Source organism: Mustela nigripes, chromosome 14, assembly GCF_022355385.1.
Source record: "Mustela nigripes isolate SB6536 chromosome 14, MUSNIG.SB6536, whole genome shotgun sequence".
NCBI classification, from domain to species: Eukaryota; Metazoa; Chordata; class Mammalia; order Carnivora; family Mustelidae; genus Mustela; species Mustela nigripes.
In genome coordinates, this window is record NC_081570.1 from 34,881,756 (window position 1) to 34,900,868 (window position 19,113).

Genomic DNA, 19,113 nt, shown 5'->3' on the forward strand with positions numbered 1-19,113 from the left:
AAAGCAGCTGCCTTCGGCTCAGGTCATGATCCCAGCGTCCTGGGATCGAGTCCCACATCGGGCTCCTTGCTCTGCAGGGAGCCTGCTTCTCCCTCTGACTCTGCCTTCCACTCTGCCTGTGCTCGCTCTCTCTCTGACAAATAAATAAATAAAGTCTTTAAAAAAAAAAAATTTTATGTATTTGAGAGAGAAAGAGAAAGGGAACATGAATGGTGGGGAGGAAGAGAGGAAGAGGGAAAAGGAGGCTCTCCACTGAACAGGGAATCCAGTACCATGCCCGATCCCAGGACCCAGGGATCATGACTTGAGCCAAAGGCAGACACTTAACCGACTGAGCCACTCAGCTGCCCCTTATGAATAACATTTAAACAGTTATAGTGGTGTAAACATTAAATATATGTTAATAAACACGGCAATAAATGGGGAAACTGGGAGTCTGCATGTGTGTGGTGGGGCTAGAGGATGTGGTAAAACAGAACTAAATCTTTAAATTTCTGTAGTAGGTAGTAAGTAAATAATTCCTAAAACTAAAAATACCAAGACATAGCAAACAAAAGCATGTCCTTTGAAGATATGGAGTTAAATGTGAAAAAAAATTAGCTAAATATGTTGAAAGTGGCTGCCTTTGGGTAAAAGGAGGATAGACACAGAAGGATGGCTATTTCTTATAATATACCCTGGATAATTCCATCACTCTTTAAATTACGAACATATAAAACTTTGACGAAAATAAAAACTAAATTCAAAAAGGAAAGAAAAAAAAAGCTCCGGCTATGGAGTCAGAAAGCGCAGGTTCAAGTTCTGATTCTACCACTTATTAATGATTTGATATTGAGCAACTATCTACAAAATGCTAGTATGCCATAAGTGGATATAAAACTTGGTAAATAATAAAACTACATAGCCCCATTCACTGGATTTTATTTTATTTCATAATTATTATTCTTTTTTTTTTTTTAGTTTCATGTTTTTATTTACATTCCAGTTAGTGGGGTGCCAGGGTGGCTCGGTCATGATCTCCGGGTCCTGGGATTGGCTGTGTTGGGCTCCCTGCTCAGCAGGGATTCTGCTTCTCCCTCTCCCTCTGCCCCCTCTCCCCTGTTCATGCTCTCTGCCTCTCTCTCAATTAAATAAAATCTTTAAGGAAAAAAAAAATTCCAGTTAGTTAATATATAGTGTAATATTAATTAGTTTTAGTCCATTCACCAGGTTTTATTTTGAGAGCAAATCTTGATTATTTTTGTTTCCCATATAAGCTTTAGCATAAACTTTATATATACTATGTTCTAAGTTCAATGACTACATCAAAATTCAATGCATTTGTAAGTCAGGGATCTTATCTCATACCAACTACCCTGTCTGCATATCAGTATATTGTTCACCTCCTTCTTTTTAAACATTGTGCTTTTAAATATATTTCCCTGTAACTAGGACATTAAACTGTTCTCTGTATTTTGCATATGCTATTACTGTACTTCTCACACTGTGACTTATAAATTCTAGCATATTTGAATCTACTTCTATAAGCTATTTCCTCAATCACAAGAATTTCAGTTTTGAGTATGCCGGGATTTCAAGTCACTTCTGTTAAATATAATTAGTATAAAAGGGGTGGTGGTGGTGGTTGGGATTTTTCAAAAGAGATAAAACAGAAACCCAAGCAGAAGAAGTTTTCTTGCAATACAGCTCTGAGAAATAAAGAAAGCTGAACCAAAAGAAATACAGGTTCAGAATGCCTGCCAACATTTGTTAGTGCGCAGGGAGCCACACGGATTGAGTGTTGAGTGTGATTCTGAACCACACTGATATTTACCGAATCTAGCCTAGACCAAGGCTATCTAACTCTGAGAACTGGAGAGGAGTTTGAGAAATACTACAGTGAACTGGATGGGCTAAATAAAAACTGAATCTACTTTATCTTACCTGGGCAGGGGATAGTAAGAGTCGCCTTTATAGGCAGGCTCCTCAACCATTCAGTAATATGTACTGACTTCTTAACATGGGCCATAACTGAGCCAAATGCTGAGGATAAAATGAACAAAACAGGATATGACGATCCCAGCTCTCAAAGAGCTGATAGCCAAGTAGAGGAGAGAGTAAATCAGAGAGCAGTGCCACCATATGTAGGCAAATAAGGGGGTATAACTGCATATGAGAGGGTCAAGGAAGGCTCTTCTCAGAAAAGAACTTGAAGGGTAAGTTAAATTTAGAGCACATGTGTCATAGGGAGAAGGGATGGAGAGCATTAAAAGCCTGGAGGGGGTGGGGAGGGGGGAAAGCAGTACAAAAAATCCAAACATGATTTTTCCTGCCCTCCTCAGAACAGACATCTACAAATCTGAAACAGAAGTAGCAAGACGGTGAAAGATGGCTCCTGAAACGTGTAGCCAATAGCCATTCTCCTGTAAGTCTGTAAGAACACCACTGCAAAACTTGGACACAGATCTGCTCTATTAAACAATATCTGGGAAAGTGTGGACTGCTAGTTTTTCTGGCATATAATAGCAGCCAACAGCAGACCAATATACAATCTGAGAAATTTAGGATTCCTTAACAAAAAAAAAAAAATGCTTAACATTGAAATGCATAGCATTCCATGGGAGGAATTTATTTATTATTATTATTTTTAAAAGATTTTATTTATTTATTTGACAGACAGATATCGAGAGAGGGAATACAAGCCGGGGGAGTGGAAGAGGGAGAAGCAGCCTCCCAGCTGAGCAGGGAGCCCCATGCAGGGCTTGATTCCAGGATGCTGGGATCATGACCCAAGCCAAAGGCAGACGCTTAACCAATTGGGTCATCCAGGCGCCCCCATAGGAGGAATTTAAAACTCAGTTATCTAGTGGTGCCTGGGTAGCTCAGTCGGTTAAGTGTCTTAAGTCTTGATTTTGGCTCAGGTCATGATCTCAGGATTGTGAGATCAAGCCCCACATCAGGCTCCAGGCTGGGCCCAGCGCCTGCTTAAGATTCTCTCTTTCTCCCTCTTCTGTCCCCCAACCACATCCCCCCCACCCCATGCATCCAGATGTCTCTCTTAAGAAAATAAAAGCAAAAAAGCCTCCCTCAATTATCAAGGTGAAACTTAACCTTCAAACATAACAAAATACAGATATTGAGAAATTCAAAATTTCATGTTAAGTATGAAAATATTTCAATAACACAAATCTGATTAGGACATTCTCTTGTTTAAAATTCCTCAACAACTCCCCACTGTTTTGAGGATAAAGTTCAAATGCTTTAGTTTGATCCCTGTATCCTCTCCAGTCCCATTCCCTGCTCCCTGGCCTCCATACTCACACTCCAGCTCAAGAGTAGGTTACCTATATACATCATACCTTTTCAAAGAAGAGAGAAAAGCCAGCTTATACGAACTTTCACTGGCCAAGCATCAAAACAGTTTTAAATGGATGGGTAGACAGATAATACTTATAGCTAATTTAAAATTATGAAAAGCTATGCACTTATAATGATACTTAAGAGATAACAGCTAATATGAAATGTATCAAAATACTCAAATATCAAGAAGAGTAACTCTAATAAGGTATTTGATTTTTTAATTTGTTTTAAGGAGAAGAGTATAAAAAAAGAAACAAGAAATGCTTATTTGTAAAATAAACACCTGTTTATAAGGTAGAAAAGGCTGAATACAGGGAACTGTGAATAAGCGAACCAGACCTCACAAAAGTAGAAACTACATCAAGAACAAAAGGATTGGGGCGCCTGGGTGGCTCAGTGGGTTAAGCCTCTGCCTTCAGCTCAGGTCATGATCTCAGGGTCCTGGGATCGAGCCCCACATCGGGCTCTCTGCTCTGCAGGGAGCCTGCTTCTTCCTCTCTCTCTGTCTCTGCCTGCCTCTCTGCCTACTTGTGATCTCTCTCTGTCAAATAAATAAATAAAATCTTTAAAAAAAAAAAAAAAAAAAAAAAAAGAACAAAAGGATTACTCAACATAAGGATCACAGATAGTGATAAGGTGGAAAGAGGACCCAATAATTAGTCCACACTGGTGATCACTTGAACATAAAAAGCAATTTAGAAAGTTTTAATGCTATAATCCAAAATTATAAATTAATTAAATGCCTAAGGAATAAAACTAAAAATATTATCTAGATCTCTCAAATCCTAGGAATGAAAGCTCTAGGTATCTCTACCAAAACCAGTGAGATGCTAGTAAACCATATGTAGCTTCTAATAAGTGTAACAGATTACATCAATAAATAATAATGACAGGACAATGGGTTACATAATGCTGGCTAAGCAAAACCTAAAAAACACATAATTCCAGGGAAAAACTCCAGGGGAAAAAAATACATCGTTCTAGGAAATATTAAAATCTCTATCATTCCAGGGGAAAACTCCAAGGGAAAAAAAATACATCATTCCAGGAAATACTAAAATCTATATAAAAAGGGTGATCTTACAAAGCTTTCTGGTCATTAGTTCAGCCATTAAATGCAGCACAGTCATAGGATCGGTGCCTCAGCTTTGAAATACTCTGGGAAAAGCAACCAAGAACCATGTCTTAACCAAAAATGAACAACAGATCCCTAAGCAAAGCTCTACAATCTTGGGTGGACTACAGCATTATTCCCTTTCTTTTTGGTCTGACAAGATTAATATCACTCTGAAGAGTAAAACAAGTAATAACCTGCTACTAGAATCCCAGGGAAATACCAAGATAAGAATGTTGTAATCCTAAGAAGAAAAAGCATGGTTAACAACTGTCTTGTTTATTGACTATTTAGGGTGATTGAAGCATTCAAAAAAAATCAACCATTCTACCCTTGTAATAGTAATTTTAATCGCTTAAAGGTTATCTGAAATTTGGTCTTAAATTGTAAATAGTTCTGAGTGCTCCTCTTTGCATACAAAAGCCTCTTGGATTTTCCAGAATCTAATCAAGAGCTCTAAGCCTCTTCAATCAAGTCAGGGAATGTGTCTTATTTGACTTTATACCATCAACTCTTAGCACAGTGCCTATAGTACAGTCACTTCTCAGTAAATGTTTCCTAAGTGAAAGCATGAAAGATAATAAGAATAGTTGTTATTATTATAAAAACCCACATACAAATAAATCAAACTCCTTACCTGGTTTTTTCCCCCTCTTTTGACCAGGAACTTGTTCTAAGCCATCTTGGCCTTTTCTCATTAACATGGCGAGTGAGGCATCATGAGCTCTGAACAGGTCCACAACTTCATGTAAGGCAACATCTGTGATCAGGTCACAGCTCAGGACTAGTACATCTGTCTGTCAAATGGAGAAGGGGAAAGTCAGTATCACAAAAGACAACGGATCGCACACATCACCACAGGATAAACTTACGATGGCTTGGTAGCACTCACAGACTGGACACTTGTTTTCAAACATTTTTTATAGCAGCAGAATAAGTAAAATAAATAGGGTTGCTCTAAGTAAACTATTCCAGGGGAGGTCTGGAATATCTACCTCCCTGTGTGTGTGTGTCTTATTGCTGCCCAATCTGAGGCATCACTGGAATTCTGGGCTCTAAGGAAAAGAGTCTGGAAACTACCACATTGTCTATTTCCATGACTGTGGAATTAATGATCTTAAATTTATACATCTCTTTACAATTTGAAAAGTATTTTCACATAATATGATGATTCCATTTGGTTATGAAGTCCTATAAAGCAGTCACTTTGCTACAGTACTAGAAAATAAAAGGATGAATATAATATAATGCCCATCTCTCAGGAGACCAATCTAATTCGTAAACAATTACTATAAAACCTCAAGTATGTATAAAAGCACTCATGTAATTTGAATACCAACACCATGGGGTGGGATTGTTACTGTTATTTGTTCCCATTTTTATGGATAAGAAATATAAGACTTGGGGCGCCTGGGTGGCTCAGTGGGTTAAAGCCTCTGCCTTCGGCTCAGGTCATGATCCCAGGGTCCTGGGATAGAGCCCCACATCAGGCTCTCTGCTCTGCAGGGAGCCTGCTAACTCCTCTCTCTCTCTCTGCCTGCCTCTCTGCCTACTTGTGATCTCTCTCAAATAAATAAATAAAATCTTTAAAAAAAAAAAAAAAGAAATGTAAGACTTAACTACTATGTGTCTGGCAAGTAACACGCATTTAGTAACTATTTGATGAATGAATGAGTATATCAAGGAAGTAAAAAAAATGTTGCATTTCTACTAATTCAGATTAATTACAATAATAACTAATAATAGTAATTAATGTTTATCAAATGTGTACTGTTGGCCAGGAACAGTGATAACACTTTGCATGCATTCCCAATCTTTACAAAGTTATGCCATAAGCACTATTATTATTTGTACTTTACAGACACAGAAACAAGTAGTTAGGTAACTAATCAAGATCTAACATTCTATAAGACTATTCATATAAATAAATAATCTTTACTAATGAATAGTGTTTAAAGAAATACAGCTTTGCTAGTTTGGAGACCCATATAAGGGAGTTTCTAGCATATAGCATTAGGTACCAAAAACGCCTGAATGTATATCTTAGATACTTCTAAATTTTGGTCTGTCTAGTACCCAGTACTATGGGCACTAGCTATCAACTTTGGAATATCATAGTTTTTTTATTTATTTGACAGAGATCACAAGTAGGCAGAAAGGCAGGCAGAGAGAGAGAGGAAGGGAAGCAGGCTCCCTGCTGAGCAGAGAGCCCGATTCGGGGCTCGATCCCAGGACCCTGAGACCATGTCCTGAGCCGAAGGCAGAGGCATAACCCACTGAGCAACCCAGGTGCCCCTGGAATATCATAGTTTAAGAGTAACCTTGATAAACTAAGAAAGTATCAATAAGAAGATGAATGAGAAAGGGCTAGAAACATGATAGCTTAAAGAAGAGAAGTTGTTTAGTAGGGAAAAGATTGTGTGGGGGAAACTGGGCAGGACAGGGATTATGGGGTGGGATTAAGAAAGAGATACCAGCACTCTTTAAATACTTGGCAGTCTTAAGGAAGAAAAAAATTTTGCCTGAATAGCCCAAGACAAAACTATTAACAAATAGGTAGAACATGAAAGGTTTTTGGTTTTCATATTAACTTATATCCGTCAATCAGAGCTAGTCAAAGAGAAGAATTCTGTAAGGCAATGAGTTTCCCATTATAAGAAGTGCTCAGGCAGAAACTGGATTACCACTTGCAACAATTTATTTACCTAACATTTACTGAGCATTAACTCTATGCTCAGCCAGGCCCTATTCTGAAATATAGAGGGAACTTAGACTAGAAAGTGTTAATAAAATGGGAGTGGCTAAGAAAGGCTACTTAATATTTTTTTAAACAAATGTCTACCTATACATTCTGCTATTACAGAATTTCATCATAAATGCAGAAAACAGGTTTGCCAAAACAATGTATTGAAAAACAAATCCCTTACATTGCAATTTAAACTGACTACACAGTTTCTCAATAGCACACCTGCAGTTTCCCAGAGGTGCCTCGGGTAAAACCTGGTTCCTATTGCCCTTTTTGAGTCGGCCAGGGCAACTTCTCTTTTATTAATTTTATTTTCTGTGTAAGCTTTGGTTTGGAAAACAGGTTTTGCTACTTTAAAAAGTCTGAAAAACATTTAACATTTAAATTATTCCAGGTTTAAGAATAAAATGAGTATCTACATGGAAATTTTTCTAAGTGGTTCCTACCTTTCTAAGATCTTAATTTAAAATCAAGATTCCTGTGGCAGCTGGGGGGCTCAGTCAGCTAAGTGACTGACTTCAGCTCATGTCCTGATCTCAGGGTCCTAGGAGAGAGCCCTGCATCAGGCTGTCACTCAACAGGGAGTCTGCTTCTCTCTACCCCTCCCCCGGCTCGATCCCTCTGTCTTTCTCTCTCTCTCAAATAAAATCTAAAAAAAAAAAAAAAAATAAAATCAAGATTCCTGCTTTGGGTGGGAAAAATAGATGATTTCAACTCACATTCTACTATAGTAAAAAGTCATGTTTGCTAAGAAAGTGAGTCTCAACCATAAGAATGCCTTGGCTTACTGCTTGAAATTTCTTATTTTGAATAAAGAATCAGTACCAGAACCATCATTCCTTTTTCTACATGTAACTAATCACTTAACAGCCTAAACAATTCCTTCTGACAGCCTCTTCAAGTTAAGAAGTTCAAACTTGATGGGCGCCTGGGTGGCTCAGTCCGTTAAGTGTCTGTCTTCAGCTCAGGTCCCAAGACCCTAGAATCAAGCCCTGCAAAGGGATCCTTGCTCAGTGGGGAGCCCCTGCTTCTCCCCCTCCCTCTGCCTGCAGCTCCCCCTGCTTGTGCTCTGTCAAATAAATAAATAAAATATATTTTTTAAATTTCAAATTTGGATTTTCCCCCCCTACTTTTCTGCTTAAGGCTATCTTAGTTCCTTCCGGATTTTAACTGAGTTAAAAAAAAAAATTCCTAAATTCACCATCTAGGAACCACCAAACATTAGCAAATCAGCCCATGTACCTGAAAGCTAAGGAAGAGATAGCACATTGAATCCTCCCTCTTAAAACAATGCTTAGAGGGGCACCTGGGTGGCTCAGTGGGTTAAAGCCTTTGCCTTCAGCTCAGGTCATGATCTCAGAGTCCTGGGATCGAGCCCCACATCGGGCTTTCTGCTCAGCAGGGAGCCTGCTTCCTCCTCTCTCTCTGTCTGCCTCTCTGCCTACTTGTAATCTCTGTCAAATAAATAAATAAAATCTTTAAAAAAAAAAAAACAATGCTTAGAAAGGCTGGGAACACGGGCTATTATTAAAGACATGTCACTGTAGCAGTACAGAAGCTGCCCCATTTCATTGTAGTAAAAATGACAGTTTGCTGAGGGGGAAAAAAAAAACCTCCTTTCTCTAATACACTGGCTGATTTTTGCCAACCTACTGTTCTACAGTAAATTTCAATTATCAAGTGTACTCCAAAGTGAAGAAAATGACCCCAATGCAGATGCCTCTGAAGTGGCAACAATGTTGTCTTGGAAAATAGAGGCTGTTATCATTCAGTATCTGCAAAAAATAAATCTGTCAGTATAGTGATTGCCAAACAAGTCCTGTGTAATTGGGAACAGTCGCAGCCTCATTTTTGTCTTTGCTCTTAGATGACTTTTTGCTAAGCTGAATGCAAAATCCCCAAGGAGCCCAAGAAACAGAGCCTCCCCCGACCCCCCCCAACCCCTGCCCCATCCCCATGTCTGGTTACCATATGTTCTCAGCGTGAAACGAAAGGCGTCAGTGGGAAAGGGCAGGGCCTGAGATACAGATGGAGGTGCTATTCCTTAGGCCCTCTCCTGCCTCCCTTCCAGAAAACGCACCATGGAAGACTCGCTGATGCCGAACACATTCCCATTCTCCTTGCAACCCCACCAAAGGAAAGTCTTTGCTGTTTATCAATGTACTTTGTTTCCAAAACTGGAAATCCTGGAATAAGAAACAAAAGTCTAACATCTTACATCTTCACATTACTAACTGTTTCTCTTTACATTTTTATAAACACTATTAAATGACTACTGCTTTGATTTGTATTCTAACTAGAAATGCAAATGTTCTTGCACTAACTGGAGCCCGGAGAGAAAAAGTGGAAAGGAGGTATTTCTGATCACGTGTGACCACAGCCATGAACAAACACAGACTGTGTGGACTGTGAAGCAACTGTATATATGAAGTGCAATTAACTTGAAAGCTCCCTGGACACACCAATCCTCAGCTGCCTTGTGTTTCAGGGCACTGGTTCTTTCCTAAAACCAGCAATAATGCCTCTTCTTTTGCAGAGACCAAATGGAATCTCCACAGACGGCCCAACTCACTATTCTAATATCCTCAGGATCCCTTATCCCAAGCCTGTTCCTTTTGAGGAGCCAAGGCAACATCAAGGGCAAAAAGCATGGCTCAGAAGGACAGCAAATGTGTGCAGTTTTGACAAAGTGGAAACATACAAGATCTTTAAGAGAAGATGAAGACAGCACATTAGTGTTTGGGAAAAAATCGAGATACCCAGGAATTTAAAATTCGAATTGCTGCCAGTTAGTTTTGGCTAAAGCAAACAAATTAAGCTCAGAAAACCCAATTACAAAGCTAGGGCAAAGCCCAGAAATCCCTCATTACAAGAACATTTTCAATCAAGCCAAAACCACTGAGTAAAACTAGAAGAAAAAACCAAAAGTTAAATCAGAAAACTGGATGTTATGTGTGTGTGGTGGTGGTGCTATGGTGGGAGGTGGTAAGAGCTACTGGGAACAGCCTCTCTTCTTTTCCTGGCAGCTGCTCCATGACAGATTGTTATAAATAACACAATCTGGCAAAAAATTTCCTATGGCACAGAGAAAGAAAAACACTCCCCTGGAAAAATAAAAAAACAGTCAGGGCAAGGTACCACGCTTTCACCCACCCAGCACTTTCATAAACAATGGCTATGATCCAAGTTACCACCCTGCACCCCAGCCCTGCCGTATGGAACTAATGAATTCAGCTACTTGGTGCAACTATGAATGGTCACAATTTACATTTCCTATGTGGTCCAATCCCAATCCAACCCTCAAGAGTAGTTTGGTGCTGTAAAAAATGCCAATGTCTAACTGCAGTGGAGACCTCACCATGCTTGATTTCCATTGCAAATGTTTGGAAAAGACTCCCAGTCTACAGTTCCCAAAGTGCATGGCAAAGGGCCAACTGCCATTTTGTTTTTAATGAGGCTGGGGCATTAGGTGCAGGAAAGAATGACCAACTCAATCTTTTGTGACCAACCACAAGAAATGTGGTAATCCTTAGGCTTAGAGCTAAACATCCTTCCTATGTTTCTTAGCTTAATCATAATGTCACCACCACAAGGATCTGAAGTCAGAAATCTGGCCATAGTCTAAGGCTGAAGTCCTCCCTCTCTTGCCCAGTCCACTACCCCAATATCTTACTGGCTACCAAGTCCTCCTCTTTTTTATCTTTTTTTTTTTTTAAGGATTTATTTACTTATTTTAAATGAGAGAGAGAGAGAGAGCACACATGAGGGGAGGGGCAGAGGGAGAGAATCTTTCAAGCAGACTCCCTGCTAAGTGGGGAGCCTAAAGATGCGGGGCTTGATCCTGAGACCCGTAAGATCACAACCTGAGCCAAAACCAAGAGTCAGATGCCCAACCAACTGAGCCACCCAGGTGTCCCCAAGTCCTTCTATTTTATCTCCATCGCTCTACCTTAGTTCAGGCCTCAAAATATGTTTCTAGTCTCTTAGCTAGTCTCACTCACTCCAGTTTTCCCCTATTCTAATCTATACTCCAATTTCCATTACTTATTTCACTTCCCTGCTTAAAGGCAGCCTAAAATAGTGTTCTCCAAACTTAAGAAAAAGTTGAACACTTATTCACTTATTCCCACTTTAATTTTAAAATTTATTTAAAAATACATGAATTATGATAAGTGATATAATATGCTCTTCAGATAACATACAAAAACTGATATATATATATATGTATGTATATATATATATATATATATTTATTTATTTATTTATTTTAAGATTTTATTTAGGGGCACCTGGGTGGCTCAGTGGGTTAAACCTCTGCCTTCGGCTCAGGTTGTGATCCCACAGTCCTGGGATTGAGCCCCACATGAGGCTCTCTGCTTAGCAGGGAGCCTGCTTCTTCCTCTTTCTCAGCCTGCCTCTCTGCCTGCTTGTGATCGCTCTGTCAAATAAATAAATAAAATCTTTTTTAAGAAAAGATTTTATTTATATATTTGAGAGAGAGAGAGAACGAGAACATGAGTGGGGAGGATGGGAAGAGGGAGAGGGACAGACTCCCCACTGGGCAGGGAGCCCGATGTGGGACTCCATCCCAATATCCTGGAATCAAGCCCTGTATCAGACTCTCTGCTCAGCAGGGAGCCTGCTTCCCCCTCTCTCTCTGCCTGCTGCTTTGCCTACTTGTGATCTCTCTCTCTCTCCAATAAATAAATAAAATCTTTTAAAAAATGATATTTTTAAAAGAAGAGGTAAAATTTAAAAAAAAACTAGAGATTCTAGTATCTTCCTTGAGTTCTCCATCCTAAATATCTGCTTTGTAGGACTGAGTTTAAATTCTTTGTAGGATGATATTAGCATGATTAGCATTCTTTAGCATGATATTAAAAATCTTTAAAATATGACTCCACCTACCCAATTCAGCCTTCTCTGCCCCAATTCCCCTTCCACATAGCTAATGTAAACTTGCTGGAGTAAACTGCCAATAATGTATTCCCCATTCTCTCTTCCCACCCTACCACACAGTCATCCATCAAGTTTCAGGTCCTGTCGCAGTTATTATAAAGGGCAGAGCCAGCATATTATCTCCTCTAGAGATGAAGTCTTTTCTGATCCATTGCAGACCTTAAATCACTATCGTGAATTACATAGGTTTTTTTTCTCTTCTAGACTTTGAACGTCATAAGCAGCTCTTTTATCTTTGTATCCCCGGTGTTCAACCTAGTGCTGGCAAACAAGCATCAGTAAATGTTAGCACTCTTCCTGTTACCTCCTTCTCCGTGTTTAAATGGACTCAAATGGAAACATACAATTTCAGATGTTTAGAAACAGCATGCTTTCTAACAGAGCTGAGAGCCCCCTTTGTAGAGAATGTGACTGTTCAGAGTTAGGACAGGGGCCAAAATGGTAACTCCGCAGCGTCCTAAAGCAATGAGGTAGGGAATAAATGTGCTGCTTCCAACAAGGAAAAGGGCAGGAATGTCTGAAAGTCAAGAAACCAGATGCAGCTGTCCTGGAGGGTGTAGCTGTATGCTAGATTTATAATTTTGAAATGGGGACTCAACATTTATAGTTTTAATATTTATAGTTCATTTACCTTCCTACAGAAGTTCTCTTCAGGTTAAGAATAGAGGAATTCTAGGGGCACCTGGGTGGCTCAGTGGGTTAAAGCCTCTGCCTTCAGCTCAGGTCATGATCCCAGGGTCCTGGGATTGAGCCCTGAATCAGGCTCTCTGCTCAGCAGGGAGCCTGCTTCCTCCCCTCCCTCTGCCTGCTTGCCTGCTTCTCTGCCTACTTGTGATCTCTATCTGTCAAATAAATAAATAAAATCTTAAAAAAAAAAAAAAAGAATAGAGGAATTCTACTCATGTTTCCTACATAAAGCTAATTAATTTCTAACACTGTTAAATGCATTATATGCTAATCACATCTCTTCCCAGAATTTTTTTTTGGGGGGGGGGTAATATATTTATTTATGGGACTCATCTTGTAACATTTAAGACATAGAGGTTGTTTACAAAAATACGTAAGTTGTTGGTCTTTCTTCCAGGATTTAAATATCTGCAATTTAATTTTAAAATCCAAATGCATGGACATTAATAGAGAAATACAAAGGTGGTTTTTTGTTTTGTTTTGTTTTCTCAAACCAAACCTTCACTTTGAAAGAATTTACTATTTTGAATCTATTTTAAATAATTTCGTTCTTTTTCTTCAGTTAGACACAATTACTCAACAGGATAAAAATATTATTGCTCCATTTCAAGACCATGAAACATGTTCTTAACAATTACACTACATATTTTCTGCCTGTAACTTGAATTTAAATTTGGTCCTGAAGTATGAAATACGTAGAAATATTGTCCAGTTTACTTGGAAGCCAGAAAGCTTGAGAGAGGGACAGGAGAGGGTAGTTAGGGACTGTGACAAAGGGGAGTTTATTACGAAGAAAAGACAAGTAATGAGTTTAAAAAAAAAAAAGAAAAATGAAACTAAAATCATCCTCAAAAAGCAACTCTTAAGATTAGGTATGTCTTCTTTTCTTATTAATTGTCAACATTAAATGATGTCCAGTGTTTTGCATTTAATTTTACATGTGACTTTGAAAGGGCCACTCCCTTTTGGGGCCTCAGTGTCATCTATAAAATGAGAGGGCTGTACCATCTCTGAAGTCCTTTATGGCATAAAATTCTACGACTACAAGGGTCAAGCTATTCTTACTTCTTTATCTAGAGCTATGCTCTGGGTTCCGAGGTGATTAATAATTACGGTGACCTGGGTGTTATATTAAACTGATGAATCACTGAACTCTACCTCTGAAACTAATAATACAGTATATGTTAAATAATTGAATTTAAATAAATAAATAATTAAAAATGAAAACCAAATCATGGTTTATGAAAAACTAGGTTGTATTTCAAAATAAGTTATATTTTGAAATGATACTTGAAAATTATAAAGTACTATTTAACTATACAGACTGTGCTTTTATTCAAATTAATAAATCTCTTCTAATAATACCCTCTAGGTCATAGAATGTAATAATGCCACTGTGAATTGCACTCTCCAAATCATATTTCTGTATATCACAATTTGAAAGGGAAAATGACGCATTAGAGATATCAGAGAAGTCACAAGGATGCTGAGGAGCCTGAAAACAAGGGAACTAGGGATCTTTAGACAGGAGAAGAGAACTTGGGTACCTGATAATGGAAAGGCTGCCACAGGAAGAGGAAGATAATATGTTCTGATTGCTCAAGGGCAGAATATGATTTAAAAGTAGAAATTTAAGAAGAACATTGATGAGTTTAACATTACAAAAAACTTTGTAATATCTAAAACGTCATGAGAAATCCCCACTGGAGATTCTCAAAACACAGCCTAATATGATCTTCATGGGAAATACTTAAGAAGAGATTCTTGTGGAAGTTAAGAATAGACGTCTTCATAAAATTTTTTAAAGATTTTATTTATTTGTTTGACAGAGAGATAGCACAAGTACGCAGTGGCAGGCAGAGAGAGAGAGGAGGAAGCAGGCTCCCCACCAAGCAGAGAGCCTGATGCGGGGCTCGATCCCAGGACCCCGAGATCATGACCTGAGATGAAGGCATAGGCTCAACCCACTGAGCCCACCCAGGCACCCCTTTTACTAGAGATTTTTTTCTCAAATGTTATTTCCCATTTGAAAGAGCTCTCCTTCCTCTGCCACTCATTATCTCCTTATATTGCTTTATTTTTCTTCTTAGCACCTGTTATCATCTGAAATTGCTTTCTTGTTTATTATATTATCTGTCTCTTCTTATGGAGTAGCTCTAAGAGGGATCTTGCTTATCTGGTTTACCCCTCTATTTCCAGCATAAGCAAGTGCATAAATGAAAAAGATGACTATTTTGTAGATAAATTAAATGCAAGCTTGGAAGGGACTTCTAACCTCTTTAAGGTCACAGGCTAGTGAGTGATGGAACAAGAATTAGAATCCAGGTTTACCCATTTTCCTGAAAGCCTGCATTCTTTTCAGTATGCCACTCCACCTCTTTGATAAAACAATCCTCCCTCTGGGAAAACCTGCTTGGGGAAGAGGGCCAGCCACGTCAGTAAAACTTTTTTTTTTTTTTTAAAGATTTTATTTGTTTATTTGACAGAGATCACAAGCAGGCAGAGAGGCAGGCAGAGAGAGAGTGGGAAGAAGGCTCCCCAGTGAGTAGAGAGCCCGATGCGGGGCTCGATCCCAGGACCCTGAGATCATGACGTGAGTCGAAGGCAGAGGCTTAACCCACTGAGCCACCCATGTGCCCCCATGTCAGTAGACTTAAGGCTTGATGGAAACTTATAGATACAAATAAAATGAACACCAAGCAGCCAATGCCATGATCCCTCTGGTCTACAATCACTGAAACTCAAATATAGGCACCTGTGTCTACATAAAAGGAGTAAGGAGCATGTTCCAAATGTTTACAAAGAGCCTGCCGCCATCTGTCATTCATTCAATACATACATATTGAGCACCCAGAAATAGTTCCTGTCCCACAGTCTAGTGCAGGGAGATACTGATGTAACAAATCACTTTAATCCTCTGTGCAAGTACAGAAAAATGAAACCTAATCCAGTCTTAGAAAGCCAGCAAAGGCTAACTGGAGCAGATGATGTCTAAATTAAGAGCTGAAAAAAGGTTGGGTAGCTTATAGATTGCTTGAAATGAACTCCCAGGTCATGATGACAGAATGTTTACTGACTTCCCACATATAGCGTAGGTCCATTCTCCTAGTCAGAGCAGGACAGGTGGCCCTTCCAAGAGCTTCCAAAAATCGAAGCCATATGGCTGCTTATCACCCCAGGATAAAGGGAGTGTGTGATGACAGCCTGGGTGTTCTATCATAATTCCTAGCTATCATGTTTCTATCCTATTCTATAGCCCCTCATTCCATCAAGCTGTGGATATACATACTAGGTTATTAAAGTCAAGAGAAAAGCTTCACTGAGATTTCCTGGGGTGGGGGAAAATGTTAAAAAAATTCCCTCCTTCAACTTGCTAACTTGTTTCTACCATAACTCCTGGACTTTTTATTATTCCACCAGCCAGCTCAAAAAAAGGCATCGTTGGGGATATCCTGAGGCCTTCCTGGGCAACCACAGCCCACCAAGCAATCATAAGAAGAAAAGGTGCCACTTAAAAAAGTCTTTAGGCAAGTTGGGACCATGTTCTCAGATTTTCCCTTACCCAAAGCGTACTCATTCTTTTCAAGCAGATAGAAATCTGCCAGAAACAAATCCTTGGGCAAAATGAAAAGTTCCAGGAAAGAATGACAGAGATTTGTAATATGATAAAGACATCAAACAGTCAACTGAAAATAACTTGTACTTAGCTTTTTGAACATTTAAAAATAGCACATAGGCTTAATCTTTCTAACAAGCTGTCCCTAGGATGGGGATTTCATGGGTATAGTTTGCTCTTTGTTGTAACATGTTAGCTGTTTCATAAGACATATAACAATAGTTCTTTTGCTACATCAAAGAATTTAAAGAACTAAACCTCTAACTAGTGTGTTGGTATCATTACCCCTATTTTCTGGGTTGTGAAACTGAGGCAAAGGGAAAATGAGGCTTGCCTGAGGCTCAAGATTCCTGTCTAGATTAAAGAGAAAATTATCAACTCTACAATCTCTAAATTAAGAGAAGCCATTGAGACCTGCAATATAAGGTAAGTGTTTTAAACACAGGCTACAGAACTCTATTATAGATTTTGTCTGCTGAGGTCTCCTAAAGACACCTCACTACCCTGTTCTCAAAACACTTATCTAAGGAATAATCACATTGTTTTCTGAAGCACAAAAATGCCATGAATGACTGATCACCTCAGACAATCAGAGGAGCACCTAATGGGGGTCAGGCTCAATGCCCAAGGAGTCAGCAAGTTTTGCTTCACGGGCTGATCACATACATCCTTACTTATGGCCCATGAAGAAGAGCTCTTTTTGCTCCAGAAGAGCCAGAATTCTTGCTCATATGGCTCTAGACAGGATCGAAAGCTTCCCACAACATTGCATCTTCCTCTACTTAGAGAAGGATATCCTCAAACCCATGACACAAGGATACTACATAGCTCCTTGAGTCCTGGAGGAGATTTGCTGATTTTTAAGTATGTTTCACACAAAAATAATTAATTCGGAGTTTTATAGTACTAAGAACCGCTGAATTGCATACTTTAAAAGATTTCTATATTTACATATAATTACCTAATGTATACAAAAAATTCTAAACACATGGATCCCACAGACTTAAAAAGAGAAGAAAAAAGTAAATTTGAAAATTCCAGACTAACTAAACCCATTCTGAAGCCCAGGGTCTAGAGTTACAGCACATTATAAGGACAACTGATGCTTGTCTTTCGGATGCAGTATGAGTGAAAAATCATGTATATTTGAGATGCACAAATGTATCTCAAATCCAGGGCTGGGTTCTAGTCTGGCTCAGCACCTAACCAGGTGTGGGACTTGGGGGAGATTATTATTTAAACTGAGTACTGATTACTCAGAATACCATCTACCTTTCAAGGTGGATATCCACATGGTATAAGTCTGCCATTCAAGCTGGTTGTGGGGATTAGCAATCCACAGTGAATATGAAATATCTCCCTTGTGATCTTCACAGCAAACATTCTGGGTAACTCCAAAGAAAATAAATTTACACCCTCAATAATCAGCTAATAAATTAACTCTCTAGGGTAGTATCTAAGACCATAAACTAAGGTTCTAAAGTAAATTAATTTCGTGTGAATAATCAGCTGTTACTGCAAAGCAGGTCTCTGTTGCTTCTCAATCTCATTTTTCATCTGCCCTTCTATTCTCCTTCCCTCTCAATTGTTCAACTTCTAAAAAAAAAAAAAAAAAAATCAAATTAAACCTTAAATGTAGGGGCGCCTGGGTGGCTCAGTGGGTTAAGCCTCTGCCTTGAGCTCAGGTTATGATCTCAGGGTCCTGGGATCGAGCCCCACATTGGGCTCTCTGCTCAGCAGGGAGCCCACTTCCCCCACTCTCTCTCTCTCTGCCTGCCTCTCTGCCTACTTGTGATCTCTCTCTGTCAAATAAATAAATAAAATCTTAAAAAAAAACAAAACCTTATATGTATATAATTCAGGCTTATCACCCTGAATTATACCAATTAAGTTATTTAATTGGTATGTTTTCTTTTTAGTATATTTCAAAGAAATACAGACCTGGGTAAAGTTTTAAAGGTATACGCTTATACTAAGTGAGGACATCAGCTCACACAATTTGAAACTAAAAATATGCCCTTGCATCTCAGCTTTGTAGTAATTCTTCAACTGCTAAAAGCATAGGATCTACCAACATTTTCATGCTTTTCTGGAGCTATTTTATCCTCTTCACATTAGGAACATCTACCCCTACACATTGCCCCACTGTTACATATTCCTATTCTCTTCCTACGAGACTCAATTAGAAACAGACATTCATGAAGTGGTCCTTCAGTAAGTAGATCCAAACAGTGTTTGCAGGTTCTTCTCTAGACGGCACAGAGTATTCTCCTAACTCAGTTCTTTATTGTATCCGTAACCCACTCCACTACTGCATTCTCAAATAATAGTTCAATTTCCACTGAGACATGTGCCATTTGGCCACACCTAGCAGACATTATACTATTAATCCCTTATTACTTAATGCATTTACGGAGACTATGGTACCCAATGCATAGTCTTTCCTTCCACTTGAACTTTAGGCAAGTTACTCAAGCTCCCTCAGCCCTACTTTTCTCATTTGTAAGATGGGGATAAAGACAGTGACTACTGTAGAAGGTGTTAGATGATTAAATGAAATAAAGCACATTAAGTATTCAGCATGGAGGCTTCTGGCATTGGAAAGAACCCCCAAATTCTGTTACAAACCCTAAAACTTTTGGACAAGACCTA

General features: G+C 39.0%; 1 protein-coding gene across 2 annotated transcripts in view; it reads right to left on the reverse strand.

Annotated features, from left to right (window-relative positions):
- EIF2B3 (eukaryotic translation initiation factor 2B subunit gamma) overlaps positions 1-19,113 on the reverse strand; it is a 128,835-nt gene that overhangs the window by 89,075 nt on the left and 20,647 nt on the right. For both annotated transcript variants that reach the window (XM_059374557.1, XM_059374556.1), the window contains exon 4: positions 5,091-5,250. In XM_059374557.1, coding sequence (XP_059230540.1) covers positions 5,091-5,250 — 160 coding nt within the window. The remainder of the gene's footprint in view (positions 1-5,090; positions 5,251-19,113) is intronic.